This window comes from Pelophylax lessonae, assembly GCF_965119305.1.
Source record: "Pelophylax lessonae genome assembly, chromosome: 9".
NCBI lineage: Eukaryota > Metazoa > Chordata > Amphibia > Anura > Ranidae > Pelophylax > Pelophylax lessonae.
The window spans coordinates 26,314,091-26,341,400 of NC_138776.1; the positions used below are offsets into that span (position 1 = coordinate 26,314,091).

At 42.2% G+C, this 27,310-nt stretch overlaps 1 protein-coding gene across 1 annotated transcript in view; it reads right to left on the reverse strand.

The window, feature by feature from the left end:
- The window catches only part of LOC309562589 (killer cell lectin-like receptor subfamily B member 1B allele A), a 75,228-nt gene that overhangs the window by 19,556 nt on the left and 28,362 nt on the right, over positions 1–27,310 (reverse strand). Inside the window, exons 2-3 of the mRNA XM_082266840.1 lie at positions 17,862–17,981; positions 511–615 (exon numbers count right to left, since the gene is read on the reverse strand). Of these exons, the coding sequence (XP_082122966.1) occupies positions 511–615; positions 17,862–17,981 (225 nt within the window). The remainder of the gene's footprint in view (positions 1–510; positions 616–17,861; positions 17,982–27,310) is intronic.

Genomic DNA, 27,310 nt, shown 5'->3' on the forward strand with positions numbered 1-27,310 from the left:
CCAGTTGAAATGGATCACAGCCGACCGTGAAGAAAGAAGCCAATTGCTCGCTCTGAAATGCGCCCTTCCCCCTTTTTCGTCACTTCTGGGCACCTGCAGTCCATGCTGGCCCAGGTTGCTTCTGATTGACGTCACTTCTGGGCCCTGCGTTCTACGCTGGTCCCGGCAGCACGCCGTTCTTCCTGGTGGTTTCTCTTTGAGGCCCCTCTCTGCTGATCGGCTGGGATCCGGTTCAACTGGACTACCCTCAGGACTACATATTACTGGGCTTCACATCTCCTTACTATGAAGACCCTGATGAGCCTTACCCCATTTTAACTTCTAGTAAGTGTGTTTTTATCCTTGGGCAAAGAAAAAAAAATAAAAAATCTTGTTATACTGCACTTAGAAGCGCCCTCTATTGTTTTCCATTGCCTATGAAGTATACTATGTTATACAATGAAAAGGAAGCTCCTTGTACCAAATAATATAAATCTGTGACCAGCGATGCAAAACAATGCCATAATCTACCTCTAGGTCCATTTTCAGAAGGGACGCAGAGCTCTTTCTTCACTTGGTTCAGCTTGACAGAGTCCTCCATATTTATTGCACTGCATTGCTGCTTGTCCTGAGATACTGACCAAGAGAAAGACAGAAGAGAAGGTAATGTCACTGGATCCAGAACATCAGTTGGCCCCTATATGCACTTCAGAGTGGTACAGGGTCATCCCTCAGGGTGGTGCAAATTGTAGTGATCCATATTAACCAATCTGATTTCTTTTTAAGGCTGAACTTCAGGCATATATATATACAAAGTAATGAATGTAGTAGCTCAGCTCTGTATTCATTACATTAGAAAAAAAACAAAAAAAAAAGCAGTGTAAGTACCTGAATCTGACCTACTGTAGTATGAGCCTATCACAGTCCCTGAACAGCAGAGCTCAGACATGGGGAGGTAGAAGCAGCACAAGGAGCCAACCTGTTGCACTGCTATGAAAAAAGAATACTGATAGGAGGAGAGAGCAAAGTGACAGAAAGTTGAGCTCATCAGTTATCATGTTGCTTCTCTATTCACTGTTTATCACAGGATGGGGGGAAAGGCAGGAACTGAGTATTGCCGAACTGCAGCAGGAACAAATCAGGCCCATGCTGTGTGGTAGAGCCATGTAATTGGTCAAATTAAAGTTTGCAAAACCAAATAAGCAGCGCTGCTACCTCCTCACCCTAATCAGCCCAATAAAAGCCACCAGTGCTCAGGCTGAATGGCCTCTGCCATTGTAACCCAAAAAGAAAGCCATCACTCAGGTGAAGATCTATTGTAGAATATCCATTTATTGTGAAGGAAAATTTACAGCCACACTGAATTCCTACGCGTTTCGGCTAATTAGGCCTTAATTGTGGCTCATGGTTTAAGACTGTAACGCTCCTGCGTTTTTGTAGTAGGCTGGATTTGCAGCTGCAGAATCTCCACTCAGTAGTCATGTAGAGATGTGTTGAATAACCAGATCCAACTCTCCAGACTCATCACTGTGGGCCCGTCAGCTTCAGCATACAGATATACACACACTCAATAAGATGTTCCTGGAGTGATAGGATGTATATGATAGTATGAAGGTGATGTGCTGAAGGGACAGGTGTGAACAGTGACAGAGATGGTAAGCACTTGATAGAAATGTTCAGGAGAGTATTAGATGGTATTTAGGTAGAATGCAGATAGGTTAGTAATCGAGTATGGTAACAGGTGGTAAGGACAGCAGATGACAAATACAGGATAGGCTAACCCAGTGCAAGGATAGATGGTAGTAGATGGTAGACTCAAGAGCTAGCAATCTATGTAACAGTGCAGATGATAGAATTAGTATGCATAGATAGTAACAGTCCTTAATGTGCAGAGGTAGGTAGTGTAAGTTAGGTTATGGAGGATTCCCCTGTGGGGTACTTATCACTAGTAAGGTTAGTAGTAGAGGGTTCCAGTAGTGAGGGAGTGATCCGGTAGCGAGATACAGGGATCAGTAGCGAGGTTCCGGTCTGTTCCAGGTAAAAGCAAATAGCTGGAGGTTCCGGCAGCGAGACAAGCTTGTAAGCATGTAGACACACAGGCACATAAGCACAGGCACAGGCACAGGCACATTGAACGAACAACGTGAGAGAGAACGCCGGCAGTTGAAATAGCCGCTCAGAGCGGCGCTCGGCGATGACGTCATCCGTCTTAAAGGTGTATGCGTACCACCTAATTAGAAAGGTGGGACGCATATTGAAAGGAAATGGAAATTAAGGGTACCAGAGGTACCAGAATCTTACAGTACCCCCCCCCCTTAAGGCCGGCTCCGGAAGGCCTGTAGCACTGGTTTCTCCGGGTATTTTGAGTGAAACCTTCGTATAAGCCTAGGTGCGTGAACATCAGAGGTATCCAACCAGGTGTCGTCTTGGGGTCCATAGTTCTTCCATCTTATGAGATACTGGAGTCTTCCTCTGTAGATACGAGAATCCAAAATCTCCCTAATCTCATATTCTTCTCCGCCTTCAACTTGTATTGGAGGTGGAGGCAAGATGGTAGGCCTTATTCCTTGGTTAGGAACATGGGGTTTCAGTAGCGACACATGGAAGATGGGATGGATCTTGAGATCTGCCGGTAAGGTGAGCTGTACTGCAGCTTTTCCAATAAGTTTCTTAATTGAGAAGGGTCCCAGAAATAAAGGTCCAAGCTTTTTGCTAGGGATCTTTAACCTTAAATTTTTTGTCGATAGCCAAACGAGGTCCCCAATAGCATACTGAGGAGAAGGTCTTCTACGAAGGTCGTAGTACCTTTTTTGTTGACTATGAGCATGTGAGATAGTGGTATTAAGTAAACCCAGAGAGTCTTTTATTTGGGTAAGATAGTCCGAGGCTACTGGGTTACTTGATGGTAGGATGCGTGGTGGAAGAAGTGTGGGATGAAACCCATAGTTCAAGTAGGACGGACTTTGCTTAGTAGTACTGTGGGTTGCGTTGTTATAAGCAAATTCCGCCAGAGGGAGGAGGTCCACCCAATCATCCTGTAGGTATGAGGTGTAGCAACGCAGATATTGTTCTATACACTGGTTGACTCTTTCAGTCTGTCCGTTGGTCTGAGGGTGGTAGGGTGAAGTGAGCTTTCGCTCAATCCATAATATTTGACAAAGAGCTTGCCAAAATTTGGAGATGAACTGTGAACCACGGTCGGATAAGAGAGTCTTTGGAATTCCATGTAACTTGAACACATGTTTCATCAGTAGTTCCGCTGTTTGTTTAGATGAAGGAAGTCTACGGATAGCGATGAAATGTGCCATCTTTGTCAGGTGGTCCACTGACACTAGAATGGTATTAAATCCTTTAGATGGTGGTAGTTCTACTATAAAGTCTAAGGACACAACTTCCCATGGAACCTGGGGTATTGGTAGACTGCAGAGTAGACCAGATGGTTTTGTAGTGTCAATTTTGGACCTTGCACAGATGTCACATGAAGAAACAAATCTTTGTACAGACGTCTTCATATCAGGCCACCAAAACTGCCTGGTAAGCAAATTAAGGGTTTTCGTCATACCCATATGTCCTGCCATGGGCACATCATGTGATAACTCCAAGATCTTGGTGCGCATAGTAGGGGGTATGTAGAGTTTGTCGTTGTAATAGAGGAAGCCTTCTGCATCAGTACTTAGTTGTGGTGGAGGTGAATCCAATCCTATACTGTGCAAAATCTCTTCCTTCAAGGAACGAACAACACCAATAATACGTTCATAGGGTATTATAGGAATAGAAGGGATTTCGGCGCAGTTATCTTCGGTTAATCGTGATAGCGCATCCGCTTTTTTATTTTTGTCTGCAGGCGTGTAGGTCACTAGGAAGTTGAATCTTAGGAAGAATAATGACCATCGTACCTGCCGGTGGGAGAGAGTTTTGTTAGTCTGGAGGTATTGAAGGTTTTTGTGATCTGTATATATGAGTATTGTTAACCGGGTACCCTCAAGTAGATGTCGCCAATTCTCCAGTGCCAGTTTTATGGCAAGCAACTCCTTTTCACCCACTGGGTAATTCACCTCTGGGCTGCTTAGTGATTTTGAGAAGAAAGCAACTGGGTGGAGTGGTGAAGTATTTGTTGGTCGTTGGGAGAGTATTGCTCCTACTGCCATATTTGACGCATCTACCTCCAGAATATATTGGAGGGATGGGTCTGGATGGCGTAGTATGGGAGCAGAAGTAAAGCTTGATTTTAACAAGCAGAAAGCTTGATTTGCTTCTTCTGACCATTTGAATGGTTTCTTTATACTTGTCAGTTGTGTGAGAGGTCTCACAATAGCAGAAAAGTTCTTGATGAACTTCCTATAGAAGTTTGAAAATCCAAGGAATCGCTGTAATGCCTTACGAGTTGTTGGTATAGGCCAGTCCAGAATACAGGATATCTTGCTCATATCCATCTTAATTCCGGTTTTGGATATGATGTATCCTAGGAATAATATTTCTTCTTTATGAAATAGGCATTTTTTTAATTTCACGTATAGATTGTGTGCGAGTAATCTGGATAACACAAGTCTTACATGTTTTATATGTTCAGACAGGGATCGAGAATAGATAAGTATATCGTCCAGATATACTACAACACAGACATCAAGTAAGTCTCTAAAGATGTCGTTTATGAACCTCTGGAAAGCTGCGGGAGCATTACACAACCCGAATGGCATCACAAGATATTCGAATAATCCGTATCTGGTTCTGAATGCTGTTTTCCACTCATCTCCGTCACGGATTCGGATTAGGTTGTATGCCCCTTTTAGGTCCAATTTAGAGAAGTAAGTAGCCCCACGCACTTGTTCGATGAGTTCAGGGATGAGCGGTAAAGGATAGCGATCCTTTATTGTAATCGTATTTAATTGCCTATAATCGATAATAGGCCTAAGACTTGAATCCTTATTGCGGACAAAGAAAAGTCCTGCAGCTGTGGAAGAAGTAGAGGGTCTAATGAACCCTTTTTTCAAATTTTCATCTAAGTATTCCTTGAGATGAGAGTTCATCCTGTGAAAGAGGATAAACATGACCGAAAGGCAATTTGCTGTTAGGGAGTAGATCGATAGTGCAATCATAATCCCTATGGGGAGGCAACACTTGAGCATTTTTCTCAAGGAATACTTCGGACAGATCCTGATAGCATAATGGTGCAATCTCATCTGACACCACAGACAGGATCTTTCCAAAAGATGGGAGGTTACACGTAATCTCGCAATAGTGAGAAGGGAAAGTTAAAGTCCGTCGGTTCCAATCTATGATTGGTTGATGTGTGTGTAACCAAGGAAGTCCCAAAATAATGGGATAATGGGGTGAAGGTAGTATATCAAAAGTGGTGGTCTCCATATGAGACTCGTTAGCAGTGACAAGGAGTGCTTGTGTCTGGTTGGTGATTGGACCAGAAGATAGCGGAATACCGTTAATGAAACTAACAGAAACAGGTTTAGGTTTTGAAATAATAGGTATTTTATTTAAGGTAACAAAACATGTATCAATATAGTTCCCACAAGATCCAGTGTCGATCATAGCCTTGGTGGTAATCCTAGTCTGGTCCCATTGTAATGTTAGATGAACAAAGAGATAGGGGTTAGAAAAGGAAGTCGTTAATCCTCCTAGCAAGACATGTGAACACTCACCCTCTTTTTTGCGGACAAGGGGACAGACGCTTATCAAATGATCCGGGGATGCGCAGTACATGCAGAGGTTTCTGGATCTTCTTCTGGCTCGTTCAGTAGTTGATAAAGGTGGGCGTATGGTTCCTACCTCCATGGGAGTAGGGTCAACGGCCGAAATCCGAGAAGGACTAGACAATGGCATTCCCATTTTCTCAGCCTTTCTTTCTCGCAGTCGCCTGTCGATGTTGATACTGAGTTGTATTAAGGCATCCAAGGTGCCAGGTAAATCCGCTCGGGCGAGCTCGTCTTTAACGGCTTCTGACAACCCGAGTCTGAATTGAGTTCGCAGAGATGTATCATTCCACCCTGAATCAAGGGTCCATCTTTTGAACTCTGCTACAAAGTCTTCTACAGGTCTCCTACCTTGTTTTAAAGCCCTCAATTGAATATCAGCAGTACTCTGCCTATTGGGGTCTTCATATAAACTAGCGAGTTCCGCTAGGAATAAAGAATAGGAGTTGAGAAGCTGATCATTTTTCTCAAAGAGAGAGTCTGCCCAGGCCCGTGGATCACCCGTTAAGTATGAAATAACGGTACAGACTTTAATTTGATCAGTAGGGTATGTACGAGGTTTTAACAAAAAAAGCAATTGGCATGCGTTTTTGAATTCACAAAATTTTTTCCGATCACCTGTAAACACTGGAGGAGGGTTTATTTAAGGTTCAGGGGGCTGAGCAGCAGTAAGCCGTGAAAGACGGGTTACCTGCTGTGTCAGAGTCTGATTTTCTTCTTTTACTTCAGTAAGAGCAAGTATTAATGCATTTACTTGTTGTGTTAATTGTGTCACTTGAGTGGGTAATTCTGCTGAATCCATTTTTTTAGGTTCGTTCAATCTGTAACGCTCCTGCGTTTTTGTAGTAGGCTGGATTTGCAGCTGCAGAATCTCCACTCAGTAGTCATGTAGAGATGTGTTGAATAACCAGATCCAACTCTCCAGACTCATCACTGTGGGACCGTCAGCTTCAGCATACAGATATACACACACTCAATAAGATGTTCCTGGAGTGATAGGATGTATATGATAGTATGAAGGTGATGTGCTGAAGGGACAGGTGTGAACAGTGACAGAGATGGTAAGCACTTGATAGAAATGTTCAGGAGAGTATTAGATGGTATTTAGGTAGAATGCAGATAGGTTAGTAATCGAGTATGGTAACAGGTGGTAAGGACAGCAGGTGACAAATACAGGATAGGCTAACCCAGTGCAAGGATAGATGGTAGTAGACTCAAGAGCTAGCAATCTATGTAACAGTGCAGATGATAGAATTAGTATGCATAGAGAGAACGCCGGCGGTTGAAATAGCCGCTCAGAGCGGCGCTCGGCGATGACGTCATCCGTCTTAAAGGTGTATGCGTACCACCTAATTAGAAAGGTGGGACGCATATTGAAAGGAAATGGAAATTAAGGGTACCAGAGGTACCAGAATCTTACAAAGACACGATTAAAGTGATTGTAAAGTCTTGTTTTTTTTTTTTTTTATTAAAATGAATTATTACTTACCTCCTCTGTGCAATTGGTTTTGCACAGGGCAGCCCGTATCCTCCTCTTCTCAGGGTCCCTGCCTGGAGCTCCTGGCCCCTCCCTCCTGTTGAGTGCCCCCACAGCAAGCAGCTTGCTATGGGGGCACCCAGGCTGAGCTTCAGCTCCCTGTATTCATTCAGACACATAGCTGCCATTCAACCCTGCCCCCTCTCTTTCCTGATTGGCTTAGTTTAATTGACAGCCAATGGCACCACTGCTGTGTCTCAGCCAATCAGGAGAGAGAGTCCCCGAATAACTGGACATCGCTGGATAGAGGAAGGGGTCAGGTAAGTATGAGGGGAGCTGCTGCACACAGAAGGCTTTTTATCTTAATGCATAGAATGCATTAAGATAAAAACCTTCTGACTACACTTTTAAGGCCTAATTTGACAAAAACGTGTAGGATTTCTATGCAGCTGTATATTGTCCCTTCACAGTAAATGGTTGGTCGTCATGGAAGTCCTACACGTTTTGGGGCGCAGCCGGCAGGGGAATTGGATAGACTCACACTAGCTGAGTTCTGGAACACCAAGGCTCCCTGAAGTGGCGAGCGGTGACATACAACAAGCCTGGAAGGTGTGGGGAACAAAACTTACCCCATGTGGAAACCCAAGACGCGGGAGGGTCCCCACAGATTAGGGGCTTTCCACAGCCCGGTCGGGAGTCACAGGAAAGAAGATGGCGCTGGCCTCTCCTCCTACATTAACACAGGCTGCTCATTCTGTAGGAAGACAGAAAGGACAGAGGCAGCTTCAGAAACAGCAGCATAACACTGCATACTAGGGATCGACCGATTATCGGCATTATCAGAGCATTCGGCTCTGATCGGGTCTCCATGTAAAAAAATTTCATGACATCACTTCCGGGTACTCGGCGGCAGATTAAAAAAAATGCGAGCATTCAAAACAGCCAAACTTGGTGTTTTGAATGCTTTTAGACCCCCAGATCATGCAAAAATCCAAAATGGATTTATACGAACTGGGAGAGAGTAGATTATATTAAGAATAAAATGACTGACTTTACTGAAGCACACAACGAGCTAGTAGACAGTCATTTTGAACTTGAAGATGAACTTAAACAACTAAAAATAAAGTGGCAGACCTAGAGATCAGATCTAGAAATAATAACATCAAATTCCACGGCATTCCTAAAAATGTCAACAACACTGACCTGAAACAATTCTTACAGAGAAATATTTTCTAGATCTCATCCCTACACTAGCAAATCAAGAATTAGTGATGGATAGGGCCCACAGGCTTCTGAAACCACCGCACATCCCTGAAAGAGACGTGATCGCCAAAATCCATTTTTTTCATGTGAAAAATATGCTGATGCAGTTTGCAAGACATAACTCACCACTGCCATATCCCTACACAGGGATAGTCTTATACTCTGACCTCTCTCAAGCAACCATTTTGGCTTGGACAAACCTGAACTCTATCACTAAAATATTACGCAACCACAAAATAATATACCACAAGTGGGGCTTCCCCACCAAACTGATGATAGACAAGAATAACACCTCATATTCAATCTATTTCATTGAAGCTGGCCTCTAACTCTTGAAATCTTGGGGGTTTACTACCTAATGACGAAGAATTCATTTTCAATAGAAACCCTCCAGAAAAAAACCCACTCCAATGGAATGTTAGCCATGGCTAAATTATCCCTTCGACGACCATTAATGAAGTTCAAGTTAAGTTTTCTCAATATCTACCTTTTTAAGATCCTCTACTGTCCTTTCCTTCCTACAAAAGTTACAACACCCTTGGAACTCTTACAAATTCAATGGTTCTACTACTTATAAGATCCAAGCAGCACCTACATGATGAATATCTCCATCATGGCTAATCTCAACCTCCTGTCACTAAATGTAAAAAGGTCTCAATAGCCTCTTTAAAAGGAAAGCTCTTTGGAACGACGCCTTAAAATTTGGCAGCGATATTCTCTGCATCCAGGAATCACATTTTGCAAGAGACAATCCCCCCAAGTTTTCTCACTGCAAATTCCCTTACATATTCTTTTCTAACAATCATAAGAAGAAAAAAGGAGTTATCACGATCATTAAAGACTCTGTTTCCTTTCAACTTCTGGACTCCAAAATAGATTCTCAAGGGCGATGTGCCATACTAGTTGCCAAAATAGAGAACTTGATTTTGACAATTGCTCATACCTATGCTCTAAACAAGAATCCTCAACAATTCCTCCAAAAGGTCCCAAAAATAAATAAGAATATTTAGAAAGGAAATGTTGTAATATGTGGAGACTTTAATGCCCTGATGAACCCAACCATGGACACCACCAAAGGAAGCCACTCCACTAGAATAGGACTGAAAGACATCTTCTTTTTAGGAAGACCATGATCCATGGAGATGTCTTTACTCATCAAAAAAGATTATACCTTTTATTCGAACAATCATAAGTCATATACTAGGATTTATTTTTTTCATCACTGACAGAAATCCCCTGCAGAAAATTACAGATGCCATAGCATATCGTGGTCGGACCATGCCCCAATATCAATGATCATTGACTTAGGGCAACAAACCTCTAATGCCTCACTTTGGAGAAATAATACTTACATCCTATCTCAGGAGAAACATCCATTGATGATGAAAGAAAGACTAAAATATTTTTTTTAAATCAATGATGATGACTCTGTTTCAGTTTCTAGCTTATGGTGTGCTCATAAGGCATATGCCAGAGGGTTACTGGTCCAATTGGCCTCTAAGGAAAAGAAAAGACGAACACACGCAGTTAACAACCTCCTAGCTAACATCTCCAAACTTGAAAAAGAACACAAAGCTTCCCCTAAACAATCTCCCCTACTTCAACAACTTAAAAATGCAAGGAATGAACTCTGAGCAATATTAATAGCCAACTATGAGAGGTACCTCAAAAAAACGAAATTAAATTACTGCTCTCAAGGCAACAAAGCGGGTAAATACCTAGCTTCCCAACTACGCCATAGACAGAATTATAAAAAATACAGAAACAAATTCACCAAATTTCAGAAAAGTCTTACATAACCCACAAGAAATAGCTGACGCATTTGCAGAATACTACGAAGTCTTATATAACTTAAAGGATTATAAGGATGCCCAAGTTAGATATAACTTGTTTCTTAAACAGGATTAATCTCCCAACTGTAGAAGCTTCTACCCTTGAAAGTCTAAACGAACCAATATCTTTGGAAGAAATTAAAAAGGTCATCTAATTCCTACCAAAAAATAAAGCCCCAGGTGCAGATGGATTATCTAGCAAGTACTATAGGACATTTAGCAAAATTTTAGCACCTCACTTATCTAATCTTTTCAACTTCTTTTCGAATAACCAGTCTTTTCCTAAAGAGATGTTAGAAGCTGTCATTATTACAACTGCAAAACAGGGAAAAGACTCAACATCGCCTATCAATTACAGGCCCATTTCACTACTAAATTCTGATCTAAACACCTTATCTCAGTGAACCAGATCAAGTGGGGTTTGTTAAAGGATGACAAGGCCCTGATAGTACTAGAAGAATGATTAACTTGATTAATCATATAGAGCACAATGGAACTCCTTTACTCCTTGGTTTGGACGCAGAGAAGGCATTCGATAAAGTTCTCTGGGGATACATTGTGGAGATCCTCAAAAACTTTGGATTTTCTGGCTTCATTCATGAAGCCATAAAGTCCCTCTACACGATACCATCAGCCAAGGTAGTCACGTTAGGCAATATTTCCAAAAGCTTTACACTGTCTTATGGAACCAGACAAGGCTGCCCCTTATCACCTATTATATTTTCATTAGTAATCAAACCCCTTGAGGCATCTATTAGATCAAACCCCAATATTACTGGTATTAAAATTGGACAATTAGAACACAAATTGGGTTTTGGGTGTTACACTAAAAAAAAAATAAAAAATAAAAAAAATGCTCCTGTTCCTTTAAAGCAAGGGTCTTCAAAACTATGGCCCTCCAGTTGTTCAGAAACTACAATTCCCATCATGCCTAGTCCTGTCTGTGAATGTCAGAGTTTGTACAATGCCTCATGGGATGTGTAGTTCCGCAACAGCTGGAGGGCAGTAGCTTTAAAGCATGATCAATAGCATAGTGCTGTTGCATGGTCATTTGTCCCTTTGTGTTATCTAAAATACCTGGTTGATCCTGCCAGTTCCTGTGTCCCCCTCTGTGTGCTGACCATGGTAATCATGGCTGCTGAGCCATGACCACCATGGTCAGCCTGCGTGCCTCTTTCATCTGCAGTGTTCTGAGTGTCTCTTCCTCTCTCCTCTCCCCCTCCCTCCTTGCCTGTCAGCTCCAGTCTGTGTATGCAGAGCCAATCTCCTCCAAGCCCCTCACCTCTCCTCTGGCCTATATAGCGCTTAGACCGGGTCTATAAGGCATTAATACATCTGTATGTGTTGTGCTAGGGGCTTCCCAATGTATTTTATATATTTATTTTCAGTATGTTATACGTGCACATATGTTAAGCTGATTCCCTAGGACAGTGATGGCGAACCTTGGCACCCCAGATGTTTTGGAACTACATTTCCCATGATGCTCATGCACTCTGTAGTGTAGTTGAGCATCATGGGAAATGTAGTTCCAAAACATCTGGGGTGCCAAGGTTCGCCCTAGGATAAAGGCTCCGGAATCATTCAATTTGACTCATGGGTGACATCTACAGGCCAAACTACATATATCTGATCTGTGAGAGCCAAAATATTACACTATGAATATTCCTAACCACAGTTAATAGTGCAATATGACCATTACATACCATAAAACTCTTAATACAATAATCGCATACCTTAAAAAATGTACATACATTACAACAAGTACTTAAATGTGCCAATCTGAACACACTTAGTACACTGACAATGCTGGAGAAAATTATTTTTATACACAGACCAATCAATGGTTATATAGTGTCCATCCATGTCACCCTAAACACCTATGACACTGTTACGGATGATATAAATATGCAGAGATGCATTTATATGGACCTAAATGGGAATTTTTCAATGACAGTTTCACCCTCAAAAGACCCCTATCGCATTGATATTTAAATGTCAAAGATCCCATACACAGATGGATTCAGTCTAATAATTGCTTAAAAAAACAATTGAGATCCAAATCTACTGTATATTGAGTCCTTTAGGCACAAGTGCATCAGTCATATAAATCTACTGGGTCTCTTTTTTCAATAGGTCCCTGACTCTATTGGATCCTCTCCAAGGAGAGGGCATTTTCTCAATGCCCCAAAACTTTAATCCTGAGGGGTCCCTCCTGTGTTTTTCCCTAAAATGTAGGGGCATACTATGTTCTTTAAATCCAATCCTGATTTTTTAGATGTGTTCTGATATGCATTTACCCAGTGTCCTTTTAGTGTGGCCTATATAAATTAAGCCGCATGGGCATTCAAGTCCATAAACGACATGTGTAGATGCGCATGAAATAAACTCTTTAACCACTTCAATACCGGGCACTTTCACCCCCTTCCTGTCCAGGCCAATTTTCACCTTTTAGCACTGTTGCATTTTGAATGACAATTGCATGGTCATGCAACACTGTACCTAAACCAAATTTATGTCATTTTCCCCCCACAAATAGAGCTTTCTTTTGGTGGTATTTGATCACCGCAAGGTTTTTTCTTTTTTGCTAAACAAATAAAAAAAAAAGACCGAAAGTTGGAAAAAAAAAAAAGTTTTTTTGTTTATGTTATACAATTTTGTAAATAAATATGTTTTTTCCTGCATTGATGAGCACTGATGAGGAGGCACTGATGGGGTGGCATTGATGGGGTGGCACTGATAGGCGCCAATGATAGGTAGCACTGATATGCAGCATTGGTGGGCACTGATAGGCGGCACTGCTGGGCACTGATAGACGGCACTGCTGGGCACTGATAGGCAGCATTGATGGGCACTGTTAGGTGGCACTGATAGGTGTCACTGATGGGCACTAATGGGCACTGGTGGGCACTGATGGGCACTGATAGGCGGCACTGATTGGCACTGACGGACGGCACTAATGGGCACTGATAGGCGGCACTGGTGGGCAATAATGGGCACTGGTGGGGGGCACTAATAGATGGCAATGATGGGCACTGGTGGGCAGCACTGATAGGGAGGGCACTGGCGGGCAGCACTGATGGGGAGGGCAATGGGGGGCTCCCTGAGCCCTGATTGCCATCACTGGTGGCCATAGTGGGCATCCCTGGGGTCATGGGTGGGCATCCCTGGGGGTCACAGGTGGGCATCCCTGGTGGTTCTAGTGGCAGCCCCCCCCTGAGGGTCTGCACTGGTAATCAATGATCTGATTACCAGTGCCGACCCCCCCCCCCTGTCAGGGGAGCCGCTGATCGGCGCTCCTTTACTCGTGCCTGTCAGGCACGTACTGAGAAAAGTCGATCAATGGCTCTTCCTGTTTACTAGGTGACCAGCCGTGATTGGACACTTGTGGAATTTTGGAAGTATATCAAATGATTCTTCAGAATTTTCAACGGAGCGATGTGCCAGAAAGAGACATCAGAATTGTCGCTGTGGTCACTTTCCGTACCTGATGACGAATTTTCCCACCAATCGCTATCGCTCAGTTCTTCAAGTAACTCAGTTTCGCTGTCGCTGTTTTCCAGTTCATCGAAAAGCGCTTTTGCGCAAAAAGAACGCTTTTTGGACGCCATGGTCGTTCTCTATTTTCCAGGCACAAAGAACTGGAAAAGCACAGACAGGGCACTGGAAAAGTCACCAGGTGAAATCCTGTGGTGAGATGGGATGATACAGTGTAATCATTTAAATGTATCATGTCATTTGGTGTGTTTACATTTTTGAATTTGCCACCGGTTCCTCCCCCCTGCATCGCATCTGCCGAGCACACAGTGGGAGGACAGCGGGAGGATGGCGGGGGAGGACGGCAGGGGAGGATGGTGGTGGAGGACGATGGAGGAAGACGGCAAAGGACGACGGCGGGGAGGACGGTTGGGGAGGACGGCAGGAGGACAGCGGGGGAGGACGGCGGGGAGGACGGCGGGGGATCGCAGTAGAAGGTGAATTTTAAAATATAAAACAACAGATTTCAATGCAAAACAATGTACCGCTTTTAGCACAGAAATCCTGACATAATCTGACCACCAGGGAGATTCATGTATTGTCTTGGACCAAGCAGGGATTCAACTTTTATATCAACCTGCTTGATACCCATAAGATCCAAGTTTCTAAGAAGCTTAATACTAAATCTCACCTCAAAACTTTTTTAAGCCTGAAGTGAATTTGGAAATTCCCGGCATTTATTGGGGATTTCCTCGCCTCCAACAGAGCCAAGAATTGGAGAGGTATTTCCCTTTTCTTTGAACTCATTTTCTCCTCTCCCCATAAAACAAAAACTACCACAATATGATTAAATGGAAAAAAGATTTATCTCAAACCTTCACATGGGAAACATGGCAGAAGGCAATAATGAATAATAGCTTAGCATCGTCCTGCATTGAGCGCTGGGAAAACTCATAGATCGCTGGTATTTAACCCCATACAGACTATCCAAGATATTCCCATCCTCTCCTTCCACATGCTGGAGATGTAACACTCACACTGGCAATCTATTACATACATCATGGGAATGTAAAGCTTTATATAGCTTCTGGAAGTCAATCTCCTCCTTTATTGCATCCCTTATGGGAAATTTGAACTGCACTTACACCAGCAATGGCCTTATTAAGATTAAATCTAGACCTATACCCACTAAATTACAAAGAACTATTGTAGCTAATATCTTAATAGCCACAAAACTCACCATGGCTAATAAACCACTTCCGACCACCCGCCGCCTTTTTACTGTTCCAGGGTGGCTTTCCAGCGCAAACTGGCGTAGACCTACGTAGGTCGCGCTCAGGAAGCTAGGTGGCTAATGTGTGCTGCCAGTGGCACCGCGCTCTGGCCCCCACTTGGCAGCGGGGAAGCCGATGCGTTTGTCAGGGGGCTCCGATTGCCACCTGACACCCGCGATCGCTCCCCGCTGAGAGAGGACGGTCAGCTGTTGTAAACACATCCGACCGTTCTTCTCCCTGAAATGATCACAGAGCACCTGTGATCCTTCTATATAGGAACACAGGTCTCTATGGTCATTTCACAAGCCACGCCCCCCACAGTTAGAATCACTCCCCTAGGAACACATTTAACCCCTTGATCACCCACAGTGTGAGAGAAGACAGGGGACATATATAAGACAACCCCTAAAAAAAAATGCCCTAATGTGTTCTTTGTAGCCAAAATGAATATAAGACCCGGAGGAGCGCAAGGTCTCTAACATCCACCAGCTCTGTGATGTCGTCATGGAGGAGTAGAAGAGAACTCCAGTGGCAACCTGTGAAGCTCTGGTGAACTCCATGCCCAAGAGGGTTAAAAAATAATGGTGGCCACACAAAATATTGAAACTTTGGGCCCAATTTAGACATTGTCACTTAGGGGTGTACTCACTTTTAATGCCAGCGGTTTAGACAATAATGGCTGTGTGTTGAATTATTTTGAGGGGACAGCAAATTTACACTGTTATACAAGCTGTACACTCACTACTTTACATTGTAGTAAAGTCTCATTTCTTCAGTGTTGTCACATGAAAATATAGAATAAAATATTTACAAAAATGTGAGGGGTGTATGTATATATATTCCTTCCGGTCCAGAAGTGGTTAGGTGGCTAATAGGGTCTCAACAGTGAATGGTGAATTCTGATTGGCTGCAATAAGTCACTGTGTGGTGCATGAAGAAGATCCGTAACACTTCAAGCATTAAATCAGCATTAAATCACACATTTACTTGATTTTACGTGAAATGTACATGATTTTGTTTACATATTTATGAACTGTACATGGTTTGTTAGCAAAATTGTAAATGTAATAATGTGATATAAATACAGTGCCTTGCGAAAGTATTCAGCCCCCTTGAACTCTGCGAACTTTTGGCACATTTCAGGCTTTAAACATAAAGATATAAAACTGTAATTTTTTGTGAAGAATCAACAACAAGTGGGACACAATCATGAAGTGGAACGAAATTTATTGGATATTTCAAACTTTGTTAACAAATAAAAAACTGAAAAATTGGGCGTGCAAAATTATTCAGCCCCTTTACTTTCAGTGCAGCAAACTCTCTCCAGAAGTTCAGTGAGGATCTCTGAATGATCCAATGTTGGCCTAAATGACTAATGATGATAAATAGAATCCACCTGTATGTAATCAAGTCTCCGTATAAATGCACCTGCACTGTGATAGTCTCAGAGGTCCGTTTAAAGCGCAGAGAGCATCATGAAGAACAAGGAACACACCAGGCAGGTCCGAGATACTGTTGTGGAGAAGTTTAAAGCCGGATTTGGATACAAAAAGATTTCCCAAGCTTTAAACATCCCAAGGAGCACTGTGCAAGCGATAATATTGAAATAGAAGGAGTATCAGACCACTGCAAATCTACGAAGACCTGGCCGTCCCTCTAAACTTTCAGCTCATACAAGGAGAAGACTGATCAGAGATGCAGCCAAGAGGCCCATGATCACTCTGGATGAACTGCAGAGATCTACAGCTGAGGTGGGAGACTCTGTCCATAGGACAACAATCAGTCGTATACTGCACAAATCTGGCCTTTATGGAAGAGTGACAAGAAGAAAGCCATTTCTTAAAGATATCCATAAAAGTGTTGTTTAAAGTTTGCCACAAGCCACCTGGGAGACACCAAACATGTGGAAGAAGGTGCTCTGGTTAGATGAAACCAAAAGCAAACTTTTTGGCAACAATGCAAAACGTTATGTTTGGCGTAAAAGCAACACAGCTCATCACCCTGAACACACCATCCCCACTGTCAAACATGGTGGTGGCAGCATCATGGTTTGGGCCTGCTTTTCTTCAGCAGGGACAGGGAAGATGGTTAAAATTGATGGGAAGATGGATGGAGCCAAATACAGGACCATTCTGGAAGAAAACCTGATGGAGTCTGCAAAAGACCTGAGACTGGGACGGAGATTTGTCTTCCAACAAGACAATGATCCAAAACATAAAGCAAAATCTACAATGGAATGGTTCACAAATAAACATATCCAGGTGTTAGGATGGCCAAGTCAAAGTTCAGACCTGAATCCAATCGAGAATCTGTGGAAAGAACTGAAAACTGCTGTTCACAAACGCTCTCCATCCAACCTCACTGAGCTCGAGCTGTTTTGCAAAGAGGAATGGGCAAAAATTTCAGTCTCTCGATGTGCAAAACTGATAGAGACCTACCCCAAGCGACTTACAGCTGTAATCGCAGCAAAAGGTGGCGCTACAAAGTATTAACTTAAGGGGCTGAATAATTTTGCACGCCCAATTTTTCAGTTTTTTATTTGTTAAAAAAGTTTGAAATATCCAATAAATTTCGTTCCACTTCATGATTGTGTCCCACTTGTTGATTCTTCACAAAAAATTACAGTTTTATATCTTTATGTTTGAAGCCTGAAATGTGGCAAAAGGTTGCAAAGTTCAAGTGGGCCGAATACTTTTGCAAGGCACTGTAGCTTTGATATAATGGGTGGCTATGGATCCCCTTGAAACGCGTTGGCTAGGCATTTCTGTAATGCATGCAGAAAATCTGGTAATTTCCTTCAAAGTGGACAACTAACAGAAGATAACATTTCCATCATTCCCAGTGGCGTCCCACTTACACAGAGCTTCTGTGAGGCGGATCAGGATGATGACCGTCCCGGGAAAGAGGACAATGATGACAATCTTCCAAACCGGGATGCAGAACATCCGTCTGGTAACTCCTTCCTCTCCTGAGTAATCTAGAGAAAATATATTGATTGAAGCAGGAGTCTTGATTATAATTTTAACATTGAAAGGCAGTTGGCAGTTTAAACATTAACTTTACTAAAGGCAAATAGACTGTACACTTTGCAAAGTGCAGTTGTTCCAGAGCTTAGTAAATGAGGTAAAGCTTCACTTTGCAAAGAGCATCCAATCAGATGCAAGGAAAAAATAAAACAAAAAACAACGAAAACAGCATTTTTGCTTGCACGTGATTGGGACGGGGAGAGAGAAAGAAAGAAACAGGGATGGGGAGAGAGAGAGAGATGAGGGGAGAGAAAAAGAGGGATGGAGAGAGAGAGAGAGAGAGAGAGAGAGAGAGAAAGAAAGAAAGAAAGAAAGAAAGAGAAAGAGAGAAAGAAAGAAAGAAAGAAAGAAAGAAAGAAAGAAAGAAAGAAAGAAAGAAAGAAAGAAAGAAAGAAAGAAAGAAAGAAAGAAAGAAAGAAAGAAAGAAAGAAAGAGAGAAAGAGAGAAAGAGAGAGGGAGGGGGAGAGAGAAAAAGATGGATGGGGAGAGAGAGAGAAAGAAAGAAAGAAAGAAAGAAAGAAAGAAAGAAAGAAAGAAAGAAAGAAAGAAAGAAAGAAAGAAAGAAAGAAAGAAAGAAAGAAAGAAAGAAAGAAAGAAAGAGAGAAAGAGAGAAAGAGGGAGGGAGGGGGAGAGAGAAAAAGATGGATGGGGAGAGAGAGAGAAAGAAAGAAAGAAAGAAAGAAAGAAAGAAAGAAAGAAAGAAAGAAAGAAAGAAAGAAGCAGGAGTCTTGATTATAATTTTAACATTGATCGGCAGTTTAAACATATTAGGTTATGGGGTTGATTTACTAAAGACAAATAGACTGTGCATTTTGTAAGGTGCAGTTGCTCCAGAGATTAGTAAATGAGGTAAAGCTTCACTTTACAAAGAGCACCCAATCACATGCAAGGAAAAAAAAAAAAAAAAAAAAAAGCATTTTTGCTTGCACGTGATTGGATGATGGAAATCAGCAGAGCTTCTGCTCATTTACCAAGCTCTTGAGCAATTGTGGCTACAGAGTGCACAGTCTACATCAACCCCATATGTGTGGGGACAGGTGCACTTTATAGCAGATCTAAACAAAATCACTAAACTCTTATAAATGCTTTTTTATGAAATTCCAAAAGTTGTTTTCTGTCGTATCAAAATGTGCAGTTTTAATATTTGGTGATCCTGCCATGAAGGTCCTTGTTTAGGCACTTCCTGTTCTGAAGTGACAACTGCCCCCTGGTGGTGCTCCGGAAAGGGGCTAGTAAATATGTAATATCCTCCCCACCTCAAAAATAAAAAAGTGTGTGGGGGTGTATATTTATATATATATGTGTGTGTGTGTGTGTGTGTGTGTGTGTGTGTGTGTGTGTGTGTGTGTGTGTGTGTGTGTGTGTGTGTGTGTGTGTGTGTGTGTGTGTAATATATAGTATGTACTTATTTTTTTTAACAAATAAAGTGCAACATTTGTGGTAAACTGACAGTTTATGAGGACACCTCCAATTTTCACATGCATTAAACAAATAAATATAGCACAGATGTAACAGCTAACAGAAAACACCACAATGTGTCATAATGGTTCCCTCACAGGATATCCTCAAACAAATAGTGTATAAAAAAAGAGAGAGAGAGAGAAAGATGGAGGGAGAGAGGAAGAGAAAGAAAGAAAGAAAGAAAGAAAGAAAGAAAGAAAGAAAGAAAGAAAGAAAGAAAGAAAGAAAGAAAGAGAAAGAAAGAAAGAAAGAAAGAAAGAAAGAAAGAAAGAAAGAAAGAAAGAAAGAAAGAAAGAAAGAAAGAAAGAAAGAAAGAAAGTGGGATGGATGGAGGGAAAGAGAAAGAAAAAAGAGGGATGGGGAGAGAAAGAGAGAAAGAGAGAAAGAAAGAAAGAAATAAAGAGGGATGGGGGGAGAGAAAATAAAGAAAGAAATGGAGGGAGAGAAAAAGAGGGATGGAGAAAGAAAGAAAGAAAGAGGGAGGGAGAGAAAAAGATGGATGGGGGAGAGAAAGAAAGAAAGAAAACGGAGGGAGAGAAAAAGAGGGATGGAGAAAGAAAGAAAGAAAGGAAAGAAAGAAAGAAAGAAAGAAAGAAAGAAAGAAAGAAAGAAAGAAAGAAAGAAAGAAAGAAAGAAAGAAAGAAAGAAAGAAAGAAAGAAAGAAAGAAAAGAAAGATGAGGGGTGGGGAGAGTGAGAGAAAGAAAGAGAGAAAGAGAGAAAGAAAGAAAGAAAGTGGGATGGATGGAGGGAAAGAGAAAGAAAAAAAGAGGGATGGGGAGAGAAAGAGAGAAAGAGAGAAAGAAAGAAAGAAAGAGGGATGGGGGGAGAGAAAATAAAGAAAGAAAGAGGGAGGGAGAGAAAAAGATGGATGGGGGAGAGAAAGAAAGAAAGAAAGAAAGAAAGAAAGAAAGAAAGAAAGAAAGAAAGAAAGAAAGAAAGAAAGAAAGAAAGAAAGAAAGAAAGAAAGAAAGAAAGAAAGAAAGAAAGTGGGATGGATGGAGGGAGGGAAAGAGAAAAAAAAGAGGGATGGGGAGAGAAAGAAAGAAAGAAAGAGAGAAGGAAAGAGAGAGAGGCGGGAGGAAGGAAGGAATTTTTAGCAGCATTTAATGACTGTTGGGTGATAGCACACTTTCTCCTTCCTCACCTCAATCAGTTTGCAGAGCAGCTCCATGCCACAAACCCACAGGAAGCTCGTGGGAAGTAATGGACTGTGCACTGTGCACCCATTGGCTGCGAGACGATGGAAGGCGGTGCAGCCTCCTGCTACCTCCTCAACCAATAGGTAGCTGACTCCCAGCCCAGCCAGCTTACTATGTGGGGGACCAGGATGAAACCTTTGCCACCCTGCCCCCCGGCCCAGTCCGCCCCTGCCAGTCCTGAAGCACGCGGCTGCTAACAGGAACGGCGTTTCCATGCCCCACAAGACTTGAACCCTGAATGCTCTAGGCTGCGCACACCCATGATCAGGGCTCTGGTGTATAGTGGGTGCAGGTGCACAGCCCCAAACTCACACAGTCTGCATTGGGGGCAGTACACTTACATGGATGTCACATTGGGAGCAGCGGCTGTGCCTGTGCGGTCACTGTGTCCTAATGACAGTAACAGGACTGCCTGCATAGGGATGCACTGAACACCTGTAACCCCCCCCCCCCCCCCTCCAGGTAAACTCGACCCTCGTGTGAATGAGTCCTTAGTGTTGGATTTCATACAGAATAGAGAAAAAGTAAAAAGGAGATTGTAGCTGTTACATTTTGAAAATTAAAAACCCAAAAAACATATTTATAAGTAAAAAGAACAAATATTTTATTCTCTTCTATTCGTTTTCCAAACAGAGATTCAGTTTAATATCCTTGCCTGGCTTTAAATTGGTCCCCGGGTCAGAAGAGGGTGAACCGTCTTCCTTTTCTTTCATGTTCAATAAACAATATAAAAGAAAAAAAGGTGAAATGCACAAATTAATGAAAAAGAAATAGCAAACAGAACTGTGTTCTGAAACAAAATGTAATAATTACAAATTGTACTCTGATTTTCTAAAATAAATGTTTAAAAGAGACATTTTTTTTTTTTTTAAATCATACTTACCTGGGTGGATGCTGCACCTTTCCCCTGCCAACTCTGCAACTGAGAACTGAGCGATCAAAGACCATTGATTGATCAGTTCTCAGTGCATTCTGCGCCCTGATTGGGCAAAGGGGAAAAAGCCCGAAAAATAGAGAAAAAAGAAAAATGCTCTTGCCTCCTGGGAGGCCTCCCACCGTATGCCCGCTCTGCACATTGACATTTCTTATATAGGCAGGGGGTGGGTCCAACCGGCTACGTCACCCAGTAGCACTGCCCCCTTCTGATGTCACAAGTGTTTTTTTTTCCGGGTCCAGCGGGTGGCATGATTGGCGATGAATTTACATCGAGGGACACTTTTTTTTTTATTTTTTAATAAAGAACTTGTCAAAACTAGTTTCTTGTAGTTATTACTTTTTGACACTTTTTTGGTGAATGGGTAGGGATATGATACCCATTCACATGGGGGGGGGGGGGGCAGGATTTTAGGGCTTTTAGATCCTGATAATCCCCCACCCACAGACCCCGACAACCGTAGCCCAGGGTTGTTGGGAAGAGGACTTTGACAAAGTGCTTTGGGGTGGGGTGGCAGAGCACCCACCCCCCCATGTTGAGGGCATGTGGCTTGGTATGGTTTGGGGGGCTCACTTGTCCCCTCCCCTTTCCTGACCTGCCAGGCTGCATTCTCAGATAAAGGTCTGGTATGAACTTTGGGGGGGACCCCACACCATTTTTTTAAATTTGGAGTGGGGTCCCCCGTTTCCTTTTTTTTTTTTATTTCTTCAATAGCCGGGTGACGGCAGTTGTAACCATGAGTCATTTTAAATGTGATTTGACTCTTTTTTTTTTTCCTTAGAAATGTAAGTACTGCTGCAGCATGTTTTATGCATGCTACAGATACGCCACTTTACAGGCACAATAAGGGGACCCCCCGGCACTATTTTCAAAAGAATTTTTAATTTTTATTGTTGCAATTTAAACATAATTAAAATCACTGCATCTGAAAAAACAATCGTTGTTTTATTTATTTATTTTTTAATTGATATATGTCCCTCAGGGTGGTACCCAGACCCCCATGTAACGGAACCACGACCCCACGATGTGCTTGTGGGCTTCCATCAGAATACCGCTTCCTTCAGCCTTGAACATAGATATCAGATATTCTAGCCACCCCCATACAAAACTAGCCAAGAATAGCTTATATAAGATCTGGAACCTTTATTGAACAGACTCACGCACAATATATACCACACACAGGTCAGGTGCCTGATTACATTATCATATGCAGATGAAATTGTATACAGAAACATAATTAACCTGAACTAATTACCTAGCCATCTGGACAGAAACAATAGGTGAATGGGAATCCACATCTAGACAATGTTATCATCAACATGCTAAATAACTCAGCGCACTTAAACCAGCCTGGATGACCAGACTGCCGGCAACAAGGCTAAAACAAAATACAAAAATTACACATTATCCTAAGTATAAACACAGAACACCTTATTAAACAGACAACAGCAGGAGACTCCAGTAGCAGACTGTCTGTCTCTTACATTGAAGTACATGGAATCCACATCATGCTTTGATTATTTAGGAGTCACAGACTTCATGGCAATGGTCTACAACAGGCTATAGGTCTCACAGTGTAAAGTGGGATTAATCTTCATAGTTCTTGAGAGATATTGTGGATAAATGTTACTGTCCCTTTTGACCTAATCTAATCCAAACCATATTCTCAGTGTCCATTAAGTAGTTGTCCACTACTTGAATATAGAATGACCAGGTTATTCCAACAATGGCTTTTTTCTTCTCTGATGGCACGGGCATATTCCAAGATGGCAATGCCAGGATTCATCGGGCTCAAATTGTGAAAGAGTGGTTCAGGGAGGATGAGACATCATTGTCACACATGGATTGGCCAGCACAGAGCCCAGAACTTACCCCCATTGAGAATCTTTGGGATGTGCTGGAGAAGGCTTTGCGCAGTGCTCCGACTCTCCCATCATCAATACAAGATCTTGGTGAAAAATGAATGAAACACTGGACAGAAATAAATCTTGTGACATTGCAGAAGCTTATCGAAACAATGCCACAGTGAATGCGTGCCGCAATCAAAGCTAAGGCTGGTCCAACGTGTATGACCTTTTTTTTTTTCCGTGGCAACTTTTTTTTTTTTGGCCAGGCAGTGTATGTTTTCAATGTTCTGGGTTGAATGACACTGAGCCTTGTTCAATTCAAAGGACTGAGGACATCTTGTGGCGAGAAATAAGTACTACGGAGGACTGTTGAATGGAGATGAGCACAGTATAGTAGTTTGGCGAACCTTTGCACCCCAGATGTTTTGGAACTACGATTCCCATGATGCTCATGCACTCTGCAGTGTAGGTGAGAATCATGGGAAATGTAGTTCCAAAACATCTGGGGTGCCAAGGTTCGCCATCACTGCGTAGAATAAAATGGCGATCCTTGCAATATTTTATGTCACGCGGTATTTGCGCAGCGGTCTTTCACATGCAGTTTTTTGGGAAGAAATACAGTTTCACAAATAAAAAAAAAAATATTTTGTAAAATGTGAAAGATGATGTTACGCCGAATAAATTACCACCTAACACGTCATGCTTTATAATTGCGCACATTCGTGGAATGGTGACAAACTACGGTATTCAAAAGTCTCCATAGGCGACACTTTTGCTTTAAAAAATTCTAAGGGTTACCAGTTTAAAGTTACAGAGGAGGTCTAGTGCTAAAATTATTGCTCTCACTCTAACGATCACAGTTATACCTCACATGTGTGGTTTGATCACCGTTTACATATGTGGGTGCGACTTACATATGTGTATTACGTAGCACGGAGAGACGGGCACTTTAAATTTTTTCTTTTTTTTTTTCATTTATTTTTTTTTTTTTTATACTGTCCCTTAAATTTTTTTTTTAGATCACTTTTATTGCTGTGAGAAGGAATGTAAACATCCCTTGTGACAGTAATAGGCAGGGACAGGTACTCTTTATGGAGGGATCTGGGATCCAAACAGGACCCCAGATCCCTCCTTTGCACTTAAATGCATTAAAAACGCCAAGTTTGGCTGTTTTGAATACTGTTATTTTTTGTACAATCTGGCCCCAGTACCCGGATGGGAAGTCATGACATTGCTTCCAGGTTGCTAGATCCGAGACCCAATCAAAGCCGATTGCAGCATTTTTCGGGTCATCGGCCTGCCAGTGGACGTGTCGGCTGGTCGCTCTGGCCTTCCGGTGGGACAGGAGATCCGGGCGGAACAGCGGAAGGTGGTGGGTGGGGGAAGGGGGCTGTCCCCTCCCACTGCTTGCAACAACAGCTGAGCGGTTGATTAGCTGCATCGGTTGTTATTACAAAAAAGCCGACCGTTGGCTCTAAACACCGGTAGCTGCATATCATCCCGCTACAACCCCTTGAAGCCTAGGCCCCATATTTGCGTTATGTCGGTGGGAAGGGGTTAAATTCATCGTAAGCTGATATTTTAAAAATAATATTTTGGCTTTAACCACTTCCAGACCGCCCACCGCATATATACTGAGGCTGTGCACAATCAACGTACATGTATGGGATTTTGTGCACACGATGTAGTGAAACACACATCTCTCTTTTCTTCTAGTCTATCCACCCCCTCACAGTTAGAAAGCACTCCCTAGGAACAACTTAACCCCTTGATCGCCCCTGATGTTGACCCCTTCCCTGCCAGTGTCATTAGTATTAGTTTTTTTTTAGCACTGATCACTGTATTGGTGTCACTGGTCCCCAAAAAGTGTCACCCAGTGTCAGATTTGTCCGCCGCAATGTCACAGCCCTGCTAAATATCACTGATTACTAGTAAAAACAATAAAATAAAAAAATAAAAAAAAAAAGTCCTCTGTAACTCTAAACCGGTGTAGCCAGGACCGGACTACCAAATTCTGAAAGTGCAGATTCCCCTTCTGTTCCTTTGGATTGTCTTTGCATCCCTCTAGTGTTGGTTCCAGGATTAAATCGTCTTATCGCAGAGACTGGGAGAACAGCATTGTGGGAACTGTGATAAAGTATAGCCACAAATGTAGGGGCTAGCTATAGCGCTTGCTGTAGGTAGGAGGCTAAAACGGTGCTTATCCAGTGCAGATATTGCATGAAAAGTTGGGTAACAGTTATAGTAGATAGACTTTAATTATTATACTACAAGTGGTCTCATGAAGTGCTAATGGTGCATAAATAAATTTTATAAAAACCCTCTAAAGTGCTAAAAGATCATATGAGATGGGTGTAACAATAGCTTGAGATGTAGTGCAAATAATAAATAGCAAATCTTGGGTACCTCTAAATAAGGTGTGTTGTACTTTAAGTGCCGGTTCACACTAGGTCGCTCCGACTTAGGGGGCAACCTGTGAAGTCGCGTGCGGCGCGACTTCGGCGTGACTTGCACAGACTTCATAAAATGAATGTATATGCAAGTCGACTCCAGGTCGCCCCGAAGTAGTACAGGACCCTTTTTCTATTAGAACAGCTCCTGTACTACACAATGGGAGCGTGACGGACCGCGACTTGTCAGGCTGACAAGTCGGATCAATGTGAATGTGGTCTAAAAATACTATATAAACATAAAGATCCTAAAATAAGTAGAACTAAACTAAAATATCAATAAAAGTCATATATAGACAATGTAAATCAGAAGCAACGAAAAAACAGAAATTCATAAGTGCAATTCTGGCTGTGATAAATTGTTCAATCAGTGCTCAAAAAGAAGTTCATAGAGATCCTCATAAAAAACTGTTCATGGGTAACTTGTGGTGCAATTATGCAGATTTCCTTAGGTGCAAAAATAAAGTGCAGGTGCTCTGTGCTCAGTCTCCAAACCATCACGTGCTGGTACTTGTTGTCCCGTGGGAGGTAATAAAACAACACACTCACCAGATGAAATGGGTCTTATATACCTTATAGTATTAACCACTTAAGCCCCGGAGGATTTGGCTGCTAAAAGACCAGGGGGTATTTTGTGATTCGGCACTGCGTGACTTTAACGGGCAATTGCGTGGTCCTGCGACGCTGTACCTAAACGAATTTGACGTCCTTTTTTTCCCACAAACAGAGCTTTCTTTTGGTGGTATTTGATCACCTGTGCGATTTTTTAATCATGCGCTATAAACAAAAAAAGAGCGTAAATTTTGCAAAAATAACAATATTTTTCAAATTTTTTAAAATGAAATTCCCCCCCAAAAAAATGTAAAAATCAAAATTTTTTAACATTTTCGGCCAATTTGTTTTATGCTACATATGTTTGGTAAAAAAAATCGCAAAAAGCGTATTTTTATTGGTTTGCCAAAAGTTATCGTGTTTACTAACAAAGGGAAAGATTTTTGTCATTTTTGTTGTTTTTTTTTTTTTAACGCGTAATGGCGGCGATCTGCGATTTTTTTTTGCGGTACTGCGACTTTGCGGCAGACAGATCGGACCCTTGACTGACATTTTTGACACTTTTGGGGTTACCAGTGACATTTCTACAGTAATCAGTGCTATACATATGCACTGTTACTGTAAAAATACACTGGTAGTGAAGGGGTTAACTTTATTTGAGAGGGAGGGGCTGTGTGTGTCCCTAGGGGTGTGATTCTTACTGTGATTGACTGTGGCTTCAGCTGTAGGAACACTGATCAACGGTCCTACATTGTAGAACCGTGTGATCAGTGTTTCTACACCGGGGAGAATGACAGGTGGCTTGTTTACATAAGCCGCCTGACTTTCTCCCTCTC